The sequence below is a fragment of the Astyanax mexicanus genome, chromosome 3 (assembly GCF_023375975.1).
Source record: "Astyanax mexicanus isolate ESR-SI-001 chromosome 3, AstMex3_surface, whole genome shotgun sequence".
Lineage (NCBI taxonomy): Eukaryota > Metazoa > Chordata > Actinopteri > Characiformes > Acestrorhamphidae > Astyanax > Astyanax mexicanus.
The window spans coordinates 13,072,128-13,092,500 of NC_064410.1; the positions used below are offsets into that span (position 1 = coordinate 13,072,128).

The window sequence follows — 20,373 nt, forward strand, 5'->3', positions numbered from 1 at the left end:
CAGCTTGGGACTGATCCTGTTCTCCAGGGGTGGCGGGATCATCAGTATGGAGGGGCAGGAGGTTTAGGAGATGCTCAGTGTTCTGCTGAAGCTCAACAAGCAGAGTGAATTTCAGAGCTTAAAATAGATAAACTGGGTCACGAGGGATTATGGGGGAATAAGTTTGACAAAAAAATGTGAGTCATCACTTCAACGGCATCCAGGTTTCCCGCGGTTACAACATTGTTACGGCGCCATGGCAACAGACCACACCTACTCTTTGCGTTACTGAAGCCACATTAATCAAAGGACTATGCAAAATGAAACAGACTGGCTTTTATTTGGAATTGGTTGTGCAATTAAAAACAAGGAGAATAGAAAAGTACAGAAACGCAGACATGTGAGAGACATTCATGCAGCCGGAGGGACGTGAGGCACTTGGGTTCTCAGCATCAGCAGGGCTGGCTTCAAATGCTATTGCTGCGTTCTGCAGCCAACAGCTCACTATCTTCGGGTCATAAAAATAAAAACCTTGCCTGGGAGTGTTAGATAGGGATTTTAGTGCTGAATCAGAGGCCAGGAGAGGGTTCTCTTTCAGGGTTTTGTTTTTGGTCAGGGGTGTTCATTCCTGGTTTTGGAGACATACCACTCGCAAGAGTTCACCCAATACCATAATCTCACACACTTAAACCAGGTAAACAGGCCATTAGGGACCTGAGAACATTATAAACTCATGTGTATCAGGCTATGTTAAGAGTGCCAGCCCATATCTGATTTGGAGCATATTTATATAGCGTCCAGATATATTTTTTTAATAGTCTGGAAACCACATGAAATCAGATTTGGAGATTTGGAGTTCATTTAAATGTGATTACAAGATTTTAGCATGTCTTTTTTGTCACAACACCTCAACCTTGATTCCACAGCAACCAAAGGAGATATGTTTGTAATGACCAATTAAACAAATCCGATCTTATCCCTTGCAAATAACAGTGTGAACAGTCATTTTAACAAACCAGATTAAAACAAAAGAATCCAAATTGACTCCAGTCTGAACACAGCCTTAGATCTGAAACCTCCAGGGTGGTGGATCTCCAGGACCATTAATGAGCCCCCTGCTTAAGGTGGTTAGTAAAGTCTACAGACATTGGCATAAACCTGGATACATCAAAGCTGATGTTCTTAAATACAGTACATTCAGTAGGTAACCTACCTTTATGTGACCATTATATTGCTTAATCTGCTGTTACTAAACCACAGGGCATGATAGAGAGGCTGAGTATAGTGATTATTGCTTCACTTTCTTGAGTTACTACAGCTTGAGTCTGTATATATCTGCTTTCAGGACCTTTTAGTTGCATCCATTGGTGACACAGATGTGCTAATGCAAAGTTGACAGCTTGTCTAGTCCATGTAGAAAAGTATGGCCAGTGGAATAGAAGAATCTCTGAAGCATATAAATAAACATTAAGTTATTAAAACATGCCTAATACCAGGTTTGGGCTAGAGGGGTACAGTATAATATTACAGTAGAGACAGTTACTCCAACAAAAGCAGAATACACTCTTTTTTAATACCCGTGATTTTGGAGGAAGCAATGAATGAGCAGGTGTCCCAATACTTTTGTCCATTTTGCCTGCTTTCATTGCTTTCAGTGCGAAGCTTAAGGAGAAGGAGACACCAAACAGTATAGACCTGATCGACTATATTTAGGTTTAGAGCAAATGTTTGGATGAAATCATATTCTTACAGCTTTTTAAAATACTTCTTTAAGGTGTGTATATATATGTGTGTGTGTGTGTGTGTGTGTGTGTGTGAGAGAGATCACTCGGCTATAAACAATCCCAGTGCAGCTGAAGGTCTGGGCTGTCCAGAAAGTCTGTAGAAAACACACAGGATTGTGTGTGTCCTGTTCCGTCCCCAGTTGACCCCCCGATGCCCAGGTCCAGCCACTCCATGCTGCTGAGAGCGGACTCGGCCAGCTCCAGCCCGGTGTGACTGGAGGAAAGTCCCAACTCATATGTGTCCATTGGAGAAGCAGGATGATCCAGAATGCTGGGCGTGCTCAGTAGTTGACTGTGAAGCTCATCAATCACAGTCACGTGACTTCCAGACTCCACCCCCAGCAAGGGCTTTCCAGTGGTGCTCTCGAGGAAATCCTCTAGACGGCCGTTTACGCCTCTGTTGGGGCTCTGCCACCTGTTGGGCGGAGTCAGCTCAGCTGGAGGTCTGGGGGGCGTGTCTGGGGCAGAGGGAGTAAGTGGTGAGGTACAGTGATGGAGAGGGGAGGAGCTTGGGGATGGGCTACTGGCGCAGAGGCGGGACAGAGCTGGGTCCGGGGTGGGTCTAAAATTGGAGGAGATTTCTGTAGAGATAGAGAAGAGAGTCAGCACTGATTGGAGAACAGTGAACATCTACAGAACCAATAGAACCAACAGAACCCAAGTTCCTGTGCAGCTTACCTCCACTCTGAACCAGCAGATCAAACAGATCGTCTATCTTCTGAGTGCGTCCACTCTTCTGCAAAAATCACACACAAAATTAATGATGCAGAGAAGACTTTCTACTGGATTTTGGAGCATTGCTGTGAGAATTTGATTGCCTTCAGAAACAAAAGCATTGCTGAGGTCAGGGTGTCAAATGATCACCAAGGCAACTCATCCCCAATTGCCCATCTCACCCCAAAAATATTGGATGGATCTCCATCATTCCAGATCACAGTTCTACTGCTCAAAAGCTCAATACTACACTGTAAGCCCGGATAAGTTGAATTTACTTTAAAAAAATTGAGGAAACCCGTTGCCTAAAAAAGTTACGAAAACTTAAGTTAGCATAATTATCAAGTTATTACAACTAAAGGGGAATTTTTTGTTTATTTCTAAGGTAGCCCAGAAGGAATCACTACACACTAATGGTGAGTGTTAGTCAGAAACAGTTGGACACACCCAGTATGCAAATATATTCTGACAGAAGCCAATAAAAAATAAAAAAGCTGCCAATGGAAACAAGTTAGTTCAACTCAAATATCTTAGTTTAAATGTATATCTGCTCACAAATGTTCAACTAACTCAAAATAGTATAGTATTAGTAATAGTATTAGTATATAGTAGTATTAGTAGTATTAGTAGTAATAGTATTGTTTAGAAATATCCAATTTTATGTAAAACAGACTTAAATCATTTGAGTTCAAACAACATTTACGTTTACAGTGTGGGGGGACTTTTGCCCATATAGCTCACGTCTGGCATTAGGCATAGTGCTAATAGGTTCGTTTGTATTTTTCTGCCCAAGAGGGTCTTATTCTACTGGCAGTACTTTTTTAAAGGCACTAGACAATTAATTACAGTTCACAACCATAAACAGCAATAATAATCACAATTAATTTGATGTGAGAGAAAGAGAGAGAGAAAGACAGAGGTATTTACCTTTCTTCGTGATGTTGGGGTTGATGGGATTGGTTTAGGTGAGGGAGGAGTGAATAGCACATGCTGACCCACACCCAAACACATCTCCTCCTGAGAGAAAGAGAGAGAGAGAGAGAGAGAGAGAGAGAAAGAGTGAGAGAGTGAGTTTAGACTTTTCTTTTTTATTTGATATTGGTGTGTTGTTTTGGTTCACACCTTAGTGTGATTACTTTAGTCGAATTTAACTGGACTAAATAGTGCAGTAATGAAAACACTCATAGGTCAATCTGGTTAGCGTAAAGTGTGTTCCAATTGTTTGAAGGACTAGCTGGTCTATCAGCATTCAGCGTTCTACTTGACCAAGCTGGTAGTTACGCTACCGAATGTTTTGTACTAAAAGGTGCAACAGATAAGAAGGCGCACTATAAAGGAACGTCTATTTTCTGGTCTATTTTCATACACAATGCGCACCGGGTTATAAGTCGCATTATTCGCCACTAGAAAGGAACAGGGGTGTCGCCATGTTTTCCTTCTAATTCTGCAGGTCTCGCTGCTGAGTGGGGGTGGTGGTGGGAGGGTAACTGAAAGCTAAGTAAAGTAAACAAAATTGTAATTCTTAAAAAAAAAAACTTATTTTAAAGTCATTATTTTAAAGAGCATTAGTATTAGCTGCTACCACTAGCGGTAGCCATGGTTAATGGATTATGCCACCCAACAGCGCTACATTGAGGAGCCCTGAGTATTCTGGAAAGCCTGGACGAGCTAGCACTTAGCGGTTTATGCTAATACTGCTTCAGCCTTGGTGCTCAGTTTTATTAACTTCAATAAAACTCCTGTATAAAGCTTTAATTCCAAAGTATGGCTTTACTGCTCCTTACAACCTGACTGGTTAATATTTAAGGAGCACCAGACTATAAGGCACACTGATGATTTTTGGGAAAATTAAAGGATTTTAAGTGCGTCTTATAGTGTGGAAAATATGGTAATTATATTGAGTGACTACTTTAGTAGAGCTGTTCAAGCAGTTTGGTTGGGTTGGTCATACTGGTTGACTAACTTGGTTCTGTACGTAATCATTTTCAATGACTAGTCATGATGATCAACGAGCATTGTCGTATTGGTCGTGGTGGTAAACACACTTGGTCATGGTGGTCAAGCCATTTGGTAATGAACTAAATGAATGAAGTGTGACTGGCCAGGCTGTTTTTTTTCAGCATGACATTCACATACAAAATAACCCACAAAGCCCACCAATTAAAAAATCACAATTATAAACATAATTAGTATGTATTTTTACATATTATGGGATAAAATATTGGCTAACACTATTGCCCCACCCACCAATGCCACAGATATTACAATAACACATCAGGTTTAACATTCTGCATAAGAACACTCACACATCAACACATCACCATTAATTCTTCATTCTTACCCTCTGATTCACAGAACAGTGAACTGGGCTGTTAGGAGACGGTACTGTGCTGCAAAACGGCTGCACATTGGAAGGCATGCAGAATGACACCGAGCGTGCTTTGATGTGATTGGCCGAGCCATGTTTCTCAGGTTTCAGCGCCTGTGGAAGTAAAAGCATCAATCACAATTAGCTCCGCTAATAACCATACCATGCTAATAGCGCTATGCTAATAAGCCAACAGTCTGAGAGTGCTCACCCCATTAGCTACTGCCATGCTAATAAGCCAACTCAGTGATCCCCCCCATTTAGCACTGCCCACAACGATGAGGCGTATTATCATTTTAATTAGCGCAATCATAAGCCCCATTACAACCTTGATTGCCTATCAATGATGTTTAATTTACATCATTAATTTGTGTGGCTCTGACTCAGGACAACTTTCCTCCTCATTAACCAAGATTCTCCCCAGATTCCTTTAGCTGGCGTCTGCAAATCAGCTAGCTGACCGCCAAACTGGCAATACTTTTTCTTATCAGTTGCACAAAATTAGCTCAATTAGCACTAATGATGAAATGCTAATCTTAATAAATATCAGTCTTGCTGAATATGCAAAGGGTAGACCACCTAAATCAGTGCTTTTTTAGCATTTCTTCAGTCTGGATAACAAAACTGGCTGTAATTTAACAGCTGATGTTAGTAGCTAATGCTACTGAGAATGCATCAAAGTTACAGAAACGTAATTTGGAGAGATATTTGCCCAAGTAAGGATACTCTGTGACCACTCAGTGCTGACCTCTAGGAGTGTTCCAAATGAATTCCATTCCAAGAACTAAGAAATTTCGGTACCACTTTAAAATAAGACTACATTTACAAAGGGTTTATAAATGGTTTAAAATTAGTTTATTAATGGTTACTAATTAGGTTGTAAATGCCTAAATAATTTATAATCAGTTTTAACACATATGTAGATGGGCAACAATGACCTGTTGTTTGCCAAATAGTGAACCCACAGCCATCTATACTGTTGCCCTTTCTACATATGTGTTATAACTGATTATTAATGATTTTAAGGCATTTACAACCTAATTAGAAACCATTAATAAACTAATTGTAAACCATTTATAAACGCTTTATAAAGGTAGTCTTATTTTAAAGTGGTACCGAAATTTCTAAATTGGAGCTCAAATAAAAAACAGCATTACTTGCTGACTGTGGCTAAAAACAAGTGAAATTAGTTATTAGCATGGTAGCAGCTAAAATATTGAGAAATTCTGACTGTTGACATGTTCGTAAAGAATAAAAAAGCAGTAATGAGCTGAAGAGTTTTATGACTACAGTTGATTTGGATAGCTAAATTGCTAATGCTAGCATTATTCACATCCACTCACAACAGTTGTGCTATCTTTTTGATACCAGTAATAAGTGAATATTGTCTTTCAAACTAGAAAACCTTCTTCTGGTCTTACCTTCTTGAGGGGCTGTTTACAGATGGTCTGCTGCTTTGGTTGAACTTCAATACTTGGTGCTGATTGGCTGGGTAACTTGCTGGGTGTCGACTTCAGTCTCTGGAAATCACACAGATAGGGGGACTGAGCAGACTGAGCGAAACAACAAACACTGTGTATTTAAACTCAAACGTCGACCTCTGGCTGGTACCTGTTGATGGACCCGATTGGCCACTTTGTTCTGAGTGCCCATGTCGGCTCGGCCATTTGTGCTGTGATTGGTCTGGGTTAGCAGGAAACGATTACTGTTGCCATTTCTCACCAGTGATGGGGTGGAGTTAGATTTCGGGCAGTCCACTAGAAGTTGGGAGGAAAGAGGGGTACCTGAGTGCTGGTTGGCGAAAAACACAAGAAACATGTGAAAAACTGTTAGATTAAAATGGTCAAAATGTAACTTTTAGTGAAGTGCAGAATAGAATAAAATACAAAAGAAAAAAACAAACTATAATATACAGCAAAAAAGAATTCAACAAATATTACAGAACAGAACCAAGACAAAAAAAATGATATATTTGAGTATAATATAGAACAGAATATAATAAAATACCATTGGATAGAATATGGCAGAGTACAAAAGACTACAGCAGGATAGTATAGAGTTGAATATGTGTAAAAACATGTAAAGTGAGCTGACCTGAGTGTTAGTTTGTCGTGGTTGGGGCTGTTGTTTGGTCTGTTTTTTCTTGCGTCTGTTCTGTGCTGGTTTCTGCAGGTTGAGCTGGTTCTGCTGAAGGATAAACTCCTCTAAGCAGTTTTGCTGCTGTGGCTCCACCTGCACGATCTCCTCCACTTCCTCCATGCTGATGTCCAGAGGCTCCTCCTTCACTGTGATTGGTGGGAGGGATATGCAGGCCACGGTCTGCTGGTCGTGTAGCTGCGAGCGCAGTCGCTCCACCTGTCGCTGTTTCTGCTGCAGCATGCGGGTCAGCTCGGCGATGCGCTGGTCCTTCTCCTGCAGCATCTGGTCCTTATCCCCAGGGGGCGCCGTGGGCCGGGGAAGGAGGGAGGGGCCGCGGGCCACTGGAGGAGGGGGAGGAGGGGAATCTATAATGTGGACGGTGGGCGGGGTGGGGGGTGAGTGCTGGAGGGAGAGCTGCGTTAGAGGAGAACTCACCTGAAAAGAGAGAGAGAGGAGGGTCAGACTGAGTGTGATGATGTCATAATATGCAGACTGACAGCATTATAAACATTTTTCATTTCAATCTATTATATTTTCCTTAATTCTATTATTTTCTTTTCTGCTCTATTTCATTTTGGTATATTCCACACTTCTGTATTCTCTCATGGTATATTTAATTCTAATCTACTCTATTATTGTAAATTCTATTTTGCTATTCTTGGGTTTCACATTACATTGTAACATATTGCCGCTGCTACTTTGAGGACCAAGTCAGGGACTGGCTAGTTAGCTAGTTAGCATTAATACAACTTGTGCAAAGTTCTGAATGAAATGCTTAGCTTGGTTGGATAGGATCCCTTTTAGGCAAATAGCTTAGTAGTACTTGACCACACAGCTAACAAATTAGCGCCCATTTCACCAGTTGAAAGCTTAATTCTTATCAAATTCCAGCTTTCAGCAAGCTTTTAATCCCAAATGTCTTGTTTTTCAGGGCTTTTTTTAGTGCAGTGTGAATCTAAGTAGTTTTTGACTAGTGAAAATACTAATAATTGTAGCCATCATTTACCACTGACTATTAGCAAAGCCAGAAATCAGGTCCTAAATATGGCAGCCAAAACAAAAAACATCACATTTCCAATAATATTCTATCCTTCTATCCCATTATGGTATTCTCTATTTTACAATGTTCAATTATGGTATACTGTATTTTACAGACTATAAGGCGCACTGTATCACAAGCACACTTTTAATGAATGTCTATTTTCATTCAAAAGGTGCACCGGATTATGAGGCAATAGTAAGGAACATTGATGTTGCCATGTTTCCCTGCTAATTCAGCAGGTCACTGGGGGTGCCTAAGTAAACAAAACTGTAATTCTTAAAAAATATATAGGTATATTTTAAAGTCAAACAAGCGCTTTTCAGATTTGAGTATTTTAGCAAGGTTATAGCAGCAGCACTGGGCGTGGTTAGCATTGCTTAGCACTAGTTAACGCCGCCCGACAGCACTACACTGAGGAACCCAGAATGTTCTGGTAACCCAGGGTGCTATTAGCTATCAGTTTGTGACACGTAGCTTGTTTTAACACATAAATACAAAAGCTACAGTCCAATATACTCACCTCTGAACGGTGAAGAGTTAGCACTGCAGTAAGCAGCTAATGCTAATACTGCTCCAGCCTCTGTGCTGGAGAAACTTTACTGAAACTTCTGTATAACTCTGTACTTCAGCAGAGTGGCTTTACTGTTCTTTACAATCTGACTGGTTAAATTCATACACATGGTGCACCGGATTATAAGGTACATTGTTGATTTTTGGGAAAATTAAAGGATTTTAAATGCGCCTTACAGTGCAAAAAATACTGTATTTTATTCTACACAGTTCTACCCTGTTGGATATATTTCTATTCTACTTTATATTTTGTTTATTTTAATCTATTTTATTATGACCTATTTCTATGTACTCTATTTGACTGTACTTTGTTCTACTGTAGAGTTTTTCTGGGTGCACCTCTGTGAGAGTAGCAGTATAAAACTGAAAGTACCGTTTCTCCAACTGTATCGCCATTACAGGCGTGACCATCCGGACTCCTTCCAGCCAGTGAATGTTCAGAGTGGGAGGGAGAAAGAGGTGAGGAGGGGCTACAACTCCCAAACTGCACTATCTGAGAATGATCAGCAGAGGGAGGAGGAGGCCTACACATGCCCACTGCGGCAACAAATGGAAGAGCTGCCACCACCACCCTGCTGTTTCCTGGTTGGTGGAGGATTGTGGTGGAGGTTTGGGATTGGACGGTCTGTGGCAGGTGTGGTGGGGGTTGAGAGGTTTGGGGTGTATTGGTGGTAGAAGCTGCAGGCTCACTAGTGCCCTCAGTAGTGCTGGAGGGAGTAGTGCACTCGTTCTGCTCGTGAAAAGTTCTTAGACGCTCTATTAGATCATTTTTGGTCCCAGAGACGGGAAGGGCACGGATTTTCAGTTGATGCTTCAGCTCTGCCACCTGTAGGACACAAAAGAGGATTATGGGCCCTTTAATTGACTGGCAGGTCATTAATGATCAAATTTGTTGAAAATTATATTAAGGTTTAATTTAGAAAGAATAAAATAGAATATAATTTAATTAAATTAAATAGATTAGAGCAAAACAAATTGATAATAAGAGTAAAGTAAAATAGTATACAACAGAACAGAACCAAAAACCAAATAGATTACAAATTAAAAACAAATCCAAATAGAATTGAAAAACCATTATAAAAATCTGTTTATACTTAAAAGACAACAATTATAGCTTATAAGAGATGCCTCTCACCTTCAGCTCCTCTAGGTTGGGGGGCAGAGGAGGTATATTAAATTTTATGATGTCATAACGACTGCTCAGATTGGTGGATGGAGGCTGAGTGGGCGGAGCTTTCTTTGTTGATGAGCAGCCACTGGTTGAAGATGCTTGCTGATCTCCTGGAGGCCTGGATGAATTTAACACCTTTTAAAATGTTGATACAACACAAAAGGCCCTATCTTACACCCATTTACAAGGCATTTTGTGACGCTCCTTACTATCTCACATCCTGTCGACAGTGTATTTTCATGCTTTGCACCTGCATTGTTTAAGTAGCAACAGTGCTTGTGAATATATCTACACTGATGGTGTCAAAATGAGGTGTGTTCAGGTAAAATTTTTTGTCGTATTGCTCTCCTGGAACGGAAAACACAGGTGCACCACTGACTGAACACAACCTAGACAGACATCACCAGTCACGTGTTCATTGCTATCTTGGCAACACAGGCGCATTGCACTTGCTATACTTGTTACATACAGTACATATGGACATGCAGCAGTGCACAGACCCTACATCAACAATAAATATAATACAATACAAAATAAATAACATTGCTGTTCCAGAAATTGATCTGCTTATGCACCTTCACAGCGTGATTGAGCAGGTCAGTATCCATCCAGGTAGCTGCGCCATTAAAATAGCAATCTGCCAAAGCCAGAGCAAACCTGACTCTTCAAGGTAATGGCAAGTTAATAAGCAAGCTGCACAAGGTGTACTTTTCCCGTCATTACAATAGCAACGACACACTGACATTCCCTAAGTCAAGCAGCATGGTGCGCCTCTGATGGCTTACCTGTAGATTGTTAAAACAGGTGTAGATTTAGGGAGAAGTATAGTAGTATTACAGTGCAGTATACCTGGGCGGGGCCGGCAGGATGGTGGGGTAGTTTAAATGATGTTGCTGGCTGATGATCTGCAGCTGTAGGTAAAGCTGCTGTTGGTTGAGAAGTTTGGAGTAGGCGGAGTCTAAAGCAGGCAGAGGGGGCAGAGTCTCTCTCTCCACCTTCTGATCCGGAGGGATGTACTGATGATACTTCAGCTTCTTCACCTTCGGCTTACTGTCCTTCTGTTTCCTACTGCGCTCAGCAGCAGCTTTACTGCCCTGAGAGAGAAATCACAAATCAGAAACATTTACACTGAAAAACTCAATCAGCTAATCCTCACAAAAAACTACCACTGACTTATAACAGACTCTACACGGTTACATCACTGACCTGTAAAAGACTCCACAATATTACTTTATACAGACTCCACATCGTTACATCACCGACTTATAACAGACTCCATATTACATGACTGACCTGTAAAAGACTTCACACTGTTACATCACTGACCTGTAAGAGACTATACTATTATATTACTGACCTATAACAGACCCAGTATTGCTACACCACTGAACTGTAACAGACTCCACACTGTTACATCACTGACCTGTAACAGACCCCTTATTGCTACACCACGGAACAGTAACAGATTCCAAACTGTTACATCACTGACCTGTAACAGACCCCTTATTGCTACACCACTGAACTGTAACAGATTCCACACTGTTACATTACTGACCTGTAAGAGACTATACTATTACATTACTGACCTATAACAGACCCAGTATTGCTACACCACTAAACTGTAACAGAATCCATACTGTTACACCACTGACCTATAACAGACTCCACACTGTTACATCACTGACCTGTAACAGACCCCTTATTGCTACACCACGGAACAGTAACAGATTCCAAACTGTTACATCACTGACCTGTAACAGACCCCTTATTGCTACACCACTGAACTGTAACAGATTCCACACTGTTACATTACTGACCTGTAAGAGACTATACTATTACATTACTGACCTATAACAGACCCAGTATTGCTACACCACTAAACTGTTACAGAATCCATACTGTTACACCACTGACCTATAACAGACTCCACACTGTTACATCACTGACCTGTAACAGACCCCTTATTGCTACACCACTGACCTGTGACAGATTCAACACTATTACATCACTGACCTCTACCAGACCCTTTACTGCCACACCACTGAACTGTAACAGATTCCACACTGTAACATCACTGACCTGTAAGAGACTCTATACTGTTACATCACTGACCTATAACAGACCCCTTACTGCTACACCATTAAACTGTAACAGACTCCATACTGTTACATCACAGACTTATAACAGACTCCACAATATTACATCACTGACCTGTAATAGACTCCATACTTTTACAGTACTATAACTATAACTCATTTCCCTATTCACTCATAACACACTCCATAGTACACTTCATTACACCACTGACCAACACACATCACACAGTTACACCACTGATATGAAAAAGACCCTTTCTTTTTCAGTACTGAACTATAACTCACTCCACACAGGGGGGAAGAGAAGGAAAAAAGACAGAGTGAGAGAGAGAATGATAAACAAAGAGTGGGAAAGAGAAAAAGTCAGACGTGTTATAGACGTGTTAATTTTATCCCGCACTCTAAACGTGTGAATTATGTCACCTCTAAAATAAGTCTAAACTTTTTCTCACAGCTTTGATTTTTTTTCCTGTAGAACCTAAAAGCTGCATCATCTCCGTCTCCTCTATGTCTGCTAATAATGAAGCTGAAGGAGCTGATTGATTATAGCCTGTCATCCAATGTGAACAGAAGAAATCCAGTCCAGTCACCTTTGATGGCCCAGTCATGGGTTGCTGTGCTGCTGGTTTCCCATTGGTCATTTTCTGCTGAGAGTCGGTACCAGTGGTCATTGGTAATGGAGGAGGCGGGGGAGGAGGTGGAGCCTGGGAGAAAACATGAGATCAGAATTTAGAGATCAGTAATTTATGTGTGCAGCAGTGGTTGCTGGGGTGTGTTTGTGTACCTGTGCAGGGGAGGAGTCACTGACAGATGGGTCAGGTGAGGCAGATAGAGGGGCGGAGCTGAGAGAGGAGTCCTGATTGAGAGGATCCTGACTAACAGGCTGATCAGGAGATAGAGCATCACTACTGTCCTCACCACACAAAGAGTTCTCTGCATCTGAGAGAGAGAGAGAGAGAGAGAGAGAGAGAGAGAGAGAGAGAAAGAAAAAGAGAAAATGAAATAACAAGCACATTTGAGAAAACTTGAGTTGAGAGTTTTATTTAAATCTTAAGTCTTTAGGGTCAAATCACAGTTGAGTCTCTAGTCCTTAAGGTGTGAGTCAGAGTTAACACTAAAGTCTTTAGGGTGCGAGCCTCAGTTGACCCTCAAGTTGTTGCAGCATTAGTCTAAGTTGTGTTTTGAGTCTCTACAGTAACTGTTAAGTCTTATTTTTTAGGGTGGAATTATATGTTGAGTCTTGAGTCTCAGAGTCTAAGTCTTTAGGATGTGAGTATATAAGTTGAGTCACCAGTCCTTAGGGTGTAATTTAGAGTTGACCCCCAAGTCTTTAGGGGTTAGAGTTTACTTAAATCTTTAAGGTAGAGATCAGATTTGAATCCCAGGTCTCTGAGATGTGAGTCATGAGTTGAGATTTGAGGCTCTGTGTTGAAAGTCACAGTTGAGTCTTGGGTCTTTAGAGTGGAATTGGGAGTTGTGTCTTGAGTCTATAGGATACAAGTCTGTCTTAGGTCTTTAGGGTGAAGGTCCCTTTTAAGTCTTGAGTCTTCAGGGTGGAAGTCCCAAGTCTCCGATGTATAAAACTGAGTTAAGATTTAAGTCTCAGGGAGTCTTCAGGGTGGAATTAAGAGTTGTGTGGGATATGAGTCCAGTGCCAATTCTCTGAGGTGTGAGTCATTGGGGTAAAAGTGCAACTTAGTTCTAAAGTTGGGGCTTAGACAGAGCTCAGTCTCTTGTCTTTAGTGTACAAGTCACAGTCAAGTCTTGAATCTTCAGAGTGGAAGTCAGAGTTCATTTCCAAGTCTTTGAGATGTGAGTTTGAGTTTTGAGTCTAATGTGTGTGTATGTGTTGTATTACTGTACCTATGAGGACCTGTCTGATGCTGCTGGGTACTGGAATGATGTTTTTCTGGATGAGCTCCATGGGTCCAGGTCTCTGAGACAGTTTATCGTTCAGATCATCAGCCAGACGAGCTCTCTTCAGCATAATCTGCTTCACCTGCAGAGATGCCTCTGCACACGTCTCTAGACCCACATTTTATACTTTATTTGTTTTCATACATCAACAGAAAACTTTTAATTTAATATCTGAGACCCCCAAACACCAGGACAATCTGCTGGCATTTAAATCCAAGATTTTCAATAAAACCAACTTGTGTTTGGTGTTTTATGATTTACTCTTCCAAATACAAATGCACATGATATTTCATATAGCACAGCCTTCTTCACACTGCATTAAGATCTACACATCAGATAGAACTGTGGAGTGCTTAAAAACTATTCATTTCTTCAATCTAGAAGCTGAGTAGGTATCAGGTACACAAGTCTGTAATGTCAGGCAATTTACATGCCTTTTAGAGAACTACAACTGTTTATTATAAACTGCCTGGCCACAAAAAAGTCGCCACCTGGATTTAAGTAAGTAAATGATGTGGGGTTGATGCTGCAGTTGGTCAGGTTTGGGTTCAGCAACAGTATGTGCTGAAAGAATGAGGTCAGCTAACTACCTGAATATACTGAATATAGACCAGGTTATTCCATCAATAGATTTTTTCTTCCCTGGTGGTACAGCCACATTCACAATGTCAGGATTCATGGGGCTGGAATTGTGAGGGTGATTCAGGGAGCATGAGATCATCATTTTCACACATGGATTAGGAGAGTTCACCACAGAGTTTAGACCTTAACCTCATTGAGAATCTTTGGGATGTGCTGGATGGAGAAGACTTTGTGTAGAGGTCAGACTCTAACATCATCAATGCTGCTGCAAGATCTTGGTGAAAAATTAATGCAGCACTGGATTTAAATAAATCTTGTAACATTGCAGAGGCTTATTAAAACAATGCCAAAGGTGACCCAATCTAATATTAGGGTGTGTTTTTTTGGGGGGAGGTGTATATGTGTATAAGTGAAGTCATGCAGCAGGTAGAAAGGTGAGTGAGTGAATGAATGGATAACAAAGTGAAATGTTATATTTAGTTGGGAGAACCTGAAGACATGCTTTTAAACATAATATAAGAACATCTTCACCAATTGCAGCATTCATGAAAATAGTATGAGTTTCTCTCTCTCTCTCTCTCTCTCTCTCTCTCTCTCTCTCTCGCACACACACACACACACATTCGAGAAAGGATTGAATTAGAAATTTGAATGCCTCAGTGAGTTTTACATTATTAATATGAATATTAACATGAGGGATGTTGACCTGTGGAAAGAGGTTAATTAACTTTAACATTGAAACAAAATGCTTTAAAAGACGTCAAGGTGTCCCTGAACTTTCAACACTGAACACACACTCACACAGTGTCATGGTCAGCAGGAGAGTGTGGTTTAAAGCACACACTAGGCACATTCTATCTTATCTACAGCGCTGTGGAGCTGCAGCATTAGCAGCCTGGGGTTTATTGCACATTATCATGGATTTAGCAGCCGTGGCTTTAGCGTGTGTTCTCCTATACCTGTAGACAGAAGCTGCTGAGCTACAGGATCTACGCTCATGGCTTTATACAATACCTCTGAGCTTACTGAAAGAGAGAGATGGAAAGAGAGAGAGAGATAGTATATGTCTTCAGTCTTTTGAAGTGGACTTAACATCTTGACACACCACACATGAGAGCCATCAGCAGCTTCCTGAGCTCGTTTTTGCAGCTCAGCTGATCCAGTGGTCAGGTTTGTGGACAGGTGTGTGGAGTAAGGCTTATAACACCTGCCTTACACACTCTGCTGGACCAGTCAGCTGACACTTGTTTCTTGATGAGGTTCTATAAAGGCTTGGTTTCTATGAACTTCACAATTGGATAAAGATGTATTAGCTGCATTATATGTTTCTTAAAGGACCAGTATTTAGTAGTCTTTCTGTACTAATCTAATAAAATAATGTGAATACCCAATTAGAGAAGCTTAAGCTTCAGCCAGTATGTCCTTTTTTTAATTGACTGAGCAAAATGCAGTAAATATTTCACTGTGTTTGATATATGAAGACAGCTTAGAACCCAGAAGGACTAAAAGACGGAAGCTGAGCTGCTAATTTTCCAAGGTTTTCTAATCACAGCTAGGTAAATTATCCCAGGTTTTATCTTGTCTGTGTGGACATTTAAATCATTTACACATTTAAGTCTCACATTAGTACTCAGCATGCAGCATGCAGTTGTGATAGGAAAAGTGATCCAGAATAGTGCTGGCTAACTTGACGTTGCAAAAAGTGACTCACCCTCCAAAATGTGCATCCTGACCAATTCTGAACGTGCAGGGCGGTTACGAATCTTACGCTTCAGATAATCCTCAGTCTGAGAAAGAAAGAGAGATGTAAAGGGTTAAATGACATTCATAGGAGACATGTCTGACTTTAGAGGTGCATTAAGGGAGATTGTTTTTTACCTTGGCTCTCTCTAAACTGCGTCTCTGTTCATGGAAGGCAGCTGGACTCTTTAGCGCTGAGAGAAAGAGAAAGAAAGAAAGAGATTGTATAGACATTGCTTTTACTATATAGGTATTGCTTTTTTGTTAAAATCAAGGGCATTTAAAAACATTTTATAATGCTTTTGTTGAAGTAACTGTCTCTACTGTCCAAGTAAGCAATGTGTTACAGCCAAGTATTTTAGCAATGTGTGTAAATTAAAGTAGCTGCAACAACATCATATACATCAATTGGGTGGGAGGGTCTGCATTCACACAGCATTACCCAACACCAGCGCTCACACACAGGACGAAACAGGAAGTGAAAGCAGGAAGAAAAGTGAAAGTGGAGGAACACAGACACACACACACACACACACAATAATCATTCACTATGCTTCTAATATAGTCCAGCTCTGTGCAAATGTATTAGTACACCTGAATGATTTATGTGAACTCTAAGCTCCCTGGATTTAAGTATGAGTTACTAAGCAACACACTAGAAACCACATAAAACACTACTGCACCATTAGCAACCACCTAATAAAGCCTAAACAACAGCCTAGGAAACTGTAGAAACCACCTAACACTACCCCAACAAGACCAACCTGACAACAACATGACAACCAGCAACAATAACCTGCAAAATACCCTTACAATCACATACAATACCTTAACAACCACCTGCAAAACACCTACAAATAACATACAATATCCTAACAACCACCTAACAATCACATAGAATACCCTAACATCCACCTAAAATAGCCTATAAAACACCTACAAATAAAGTACAATACCCTAACACCCACCTACAATATCCTAACAACTACTTAATAATCACATACAATACCCTACCAACCACCTACAACACCCTAACAACTACCTAACAATCACATACAATACCCTAACAACGACCTACAATACCATACAAAACACCTAAAATTAACATACAATACCCTAACACCCACCTACAATACCGTAACACCCACCTACTATACCGTAACACCCACCTACAATACCCTACAAAACACCTACAAATAACGTACAATAGCCTAACAACCACCTACAATACCCTACAAAACATCTACAAATAATGTACAATACCCTACCAACCACCTACAACACCCTAACAACTACCTAATAATCACATGCAATACCATACAAAACCCCTACAAATAACATACACTACCCTAACACCCACCTACAATACCGTAACAACCACATAAAATACCGTAACAACCACCTGCAATACCCTACAAAACACCTACAAACAACATACAATACCCTAACACCCACCTCCTATACCGTAACACCCACCTACTATACCGTAACACCCACCTACAATACCCTACAAAACACCTACAAATAATGTTTAATACCCTAACAAACACCCACAACAACCTAACAAATACCTATCACAAAAAATACCCTTACACCCATCTACAACACTCTATAAAACTCCTGCAAATAACATACAATACCCTAACACCCACTTACAATACCCTACAAAACATCTACGAATAATGTTCAATACCCTAACACCCACCTACAATACCCTACCAAACACCTACAAACAACATACAATACCCTAACACCCACCTACAATACCCTACAAAACACCTACAAATAACATACAATACCCTAACAACCACATACAATACCCTACTAGGGATCTAGACTAATGTTTTGCATATGTTGCACCAGTGCACTTAATTTTTATTCTTAGGTGCACCAGCACAAAAGTTAGGTGCTCCCACCTTTTTACTTTTTAATGAATAAGCAGCAATTTGCTTAACATAAAGTTCTGTTTGTGTAATTCTACAAAAAAGGCAACACACTAAAAAGTGTTTTCACTTAAATCATCTTAAGATAAATTTAATAAAAAGAAATCTTAAAGTGTGAGGGCCTTTAAACTGAACATCTCATGGCTCAATGTCTTATGAACTATCCTCCATTGCAGTCACATGCCCCTCTGATGGCCAGCTCTTGTAGTTTGACCTTCTCACTACAGATTAGTGCTGGACAATTTTGATATGGATATGAACAGTATAAATGCCACTGTCTGTGGTGTACATCATCACACTCTGACACAGCCAGGTACAGCTGGGTTTGGGTAACTGGTAGATGAATATAGTTTTTCAGGGCAGTGTTTTCTAAAATAACCACAGGTTGTTGAGTTTGTTTTGCTGTAGGTAATGTTGGGAACTGTGTTTAGAGTTTGAGTCTAAGGCAGAGAATGAGCTTAAAATGTAGTTTATCAAGTTTATTTAGTTTTTGCCAAATACAATGATTACAGCATTTTCAAGAATAATGTAACATTTAAATAAACTAAGTACTGATCTGATGTTGAGTTCTGAATGTTTAATATGAATAGTTTAGGGTTATGGAAAGAAATCCCTTAAAATAGTTACATGCCTTCATTACATCAAGGCTAGACTATTGTAATGCACTACTGTCAGGATGTTCCTGCAGTAACTTAAATAAACTTCAGCTAGTTTAAAATGCTGCAGCCAGGGTCCTTCCTAAACCTAGAAAACTTAACCATATTAGTCTAGTCCTTTCAGCACTGCACATGTAAACTTCCGCAAAGACAATAAAAATTCTTCTGTTAACATATAAACCCTACATGGGCTCGCTCCTGAGTACTTGTGAGACCTCATCGTCTATTATTAACCACCACAATTACTCAGATCACAGGGTGCTAGTTTTCTAGTAGTTCCCAGAATTCAGAGAAGTTCAGCAGCAGGAAGAGATTTTAGCTGTCAGTTTCCACTATGAGGAACATAGTGAGGATATGGAACCACAGGAACAGTTCTAGTTAAGGCCTGAAGTGGCAGACCAAGAAAAACCTCAAAAGCAGAAGCGAAGGATGGTGAGAACAGTCATAGTCAACCCACAGACCAGCTCCAAAGACCTACAACATCATCTTGCTGCAGATGGTGTCACTGTACATAGTTCAACTTTTCAGAGCACTTAACACAAGGAGAGGCTGTATGGGAGAGTAAAGCAGAAGAAGCAATTTCTGCGCACACGCCACAAAAAGAGTCACTTGAGGTATGTTAAAGCCAATTTGGACAAGGCAGCTTCATTTTGGAATATGGTTCTGTGGACTGATGAAACTAAAATTGAGTTATTTGGAGGGCGGTATGCATGGCGAAAAAAGAACACAGCATTCCAAGGTAAACACTTTACTTCTACACACAGTAGAATTTGGTGGTGGTTCATCATGCTGTGTGGCTGTGTAATCAGTGCAGGTACTGGGAAACTTGTTAAAGTTGAGGGTCGCATGGATTCCAGTCAATATGATCAGATTCTAGAGACAATGTTAAAAAATCAATGACAAAGTTCAAGTTGTGCCAGAGTTGGATACTTTAACAAGACAAAAACCCTAAACACTGCAGAACAAGTGCAGCGTTCTGAAATGATCATTTCAGTCCCCAGACCTGAATATTATTGAAAATCTGTGGTGTGATTTAAAGTGGGCTGCTTATGCTCAGAAACCATCAAACCTGACTGAACTGGAGATGTTTTGTAAAGAAGAATGGTCTAAAATACCTTAAACCAGAAGCCAGTCTCTTATTGGAAGCTATAGGAAGAGTTTATAGGCTGTTATTTCTGTAAATGGAGGATCTACTAAACATTGATGTAATTTTTCTGTTGGGATGCCCAAATTATGCACCTGCCTAATTTTGTTTAAAGACTTATTACATGTTTTTCTGTAAATTCTAACCTAGGAACATTTCTTTAAACAAATTAAAAAGGCAGATACAGGAGGTACATATGAAAAATTAGAAGATTACGACCTCATGTGAGATATTTCTCACACTGTGGGGAGCTGAAGTTTAACTCAAAAAATAACCCAGACTTTTTTTTCCTTTAAAAAAACTCCAAGGGAGTCAAATTGTGGGCTTTAATGTTCACTAGCTCTTGTTTTAGTGCCACTCAGGTGAGCAGTACAAACTGTAAGGACCAGAGAAACTCCTACCAGATCTCTCAGTTTTAGAATAAATATTTGGCTTCACAGGAATGATAACAGAAGCACACTGATGTGATTTTTTTTTTTAATATTGTGACCATTTCCCACTCTAGAAACACTCTTTTCAATTTAAACA

The 20,373-nt window shown here is 40.3% G+C and overlaps 1 protein-coding gene across 1 annotated transcript in view; it reads right to left on the reverse strand.

Annotated features, from left to right (window-relative positions):
• Positions 1 to 300: 300 nt before the first annotated feature.
• mrtfaa (myocardin related transcription factor Aa) overlaps positions 301 to 20,373 on the reverse strand; it is a 29,690-nt gene continuing 9,617 nt past the window's right edge. Inside the window, exons 3-17 of the mRNA XM_049476098.1 lie at positions 16,241 to 16,296; positions 16,074 to 16,149; positions 13,727 to 13,888; positions 12,648 to 12,802; positions 12,454 to 12,567; positions 10,617 to 10,861; positions 9,732 to 9,885; positions 8,970 to 9,422; positions 6,940 to 7,419; positions 6,457 to 6,636; positions 6,267 to 6,365; positions 4,819 to 4,959; positions 3,405 to 3,494; positions 2,442 to 2,499; positions 301 to 2,344 (exon numbers count right to left, since the gene is read on the reverse strand). Of these exons, the coding sequence (XP_049332055.1) occupies positions 1,812 to 2,344; positions 2,442 to 2,499; positions 3,405 to 3,494; positions 4,819 to 4,959; positions 6,267 to 6,365; positions 6,457 to 6,636; positions 6,940 to 7,419; positions 8,970 to 9,422; positions 9,732 to 9,885; positions 10,617 to 10,861; positions 12,454 to 12,567; positions 12,648 to 12,802; positions 13,727 to 13,888; positions 16,074 to 16,149; positions 16,241 to 16,296 (2,996 nt within the window). The 3' untranslated portion in view covers positions 301 to 1,811. The remainder of the gene's footprint in view (positions 2,345 to 2,441; positions 2,500 to 3,404; positions 3,495 to 4,818; positions 4,960 to 6,266; positions 6,366 to 6,456; positions 6,637 to 6,939; positions 7,420 to 8,969; positions 9,423 to 9,731; positions 9,886 to 10,616; positions 10,862 to 12,453; positions 12,568 to 12,647; positions 12,803 to 13,726; positions 13,889 to 16,073; positions 16,150 to 16,240; positions 16,297 to 20,373) is intronic.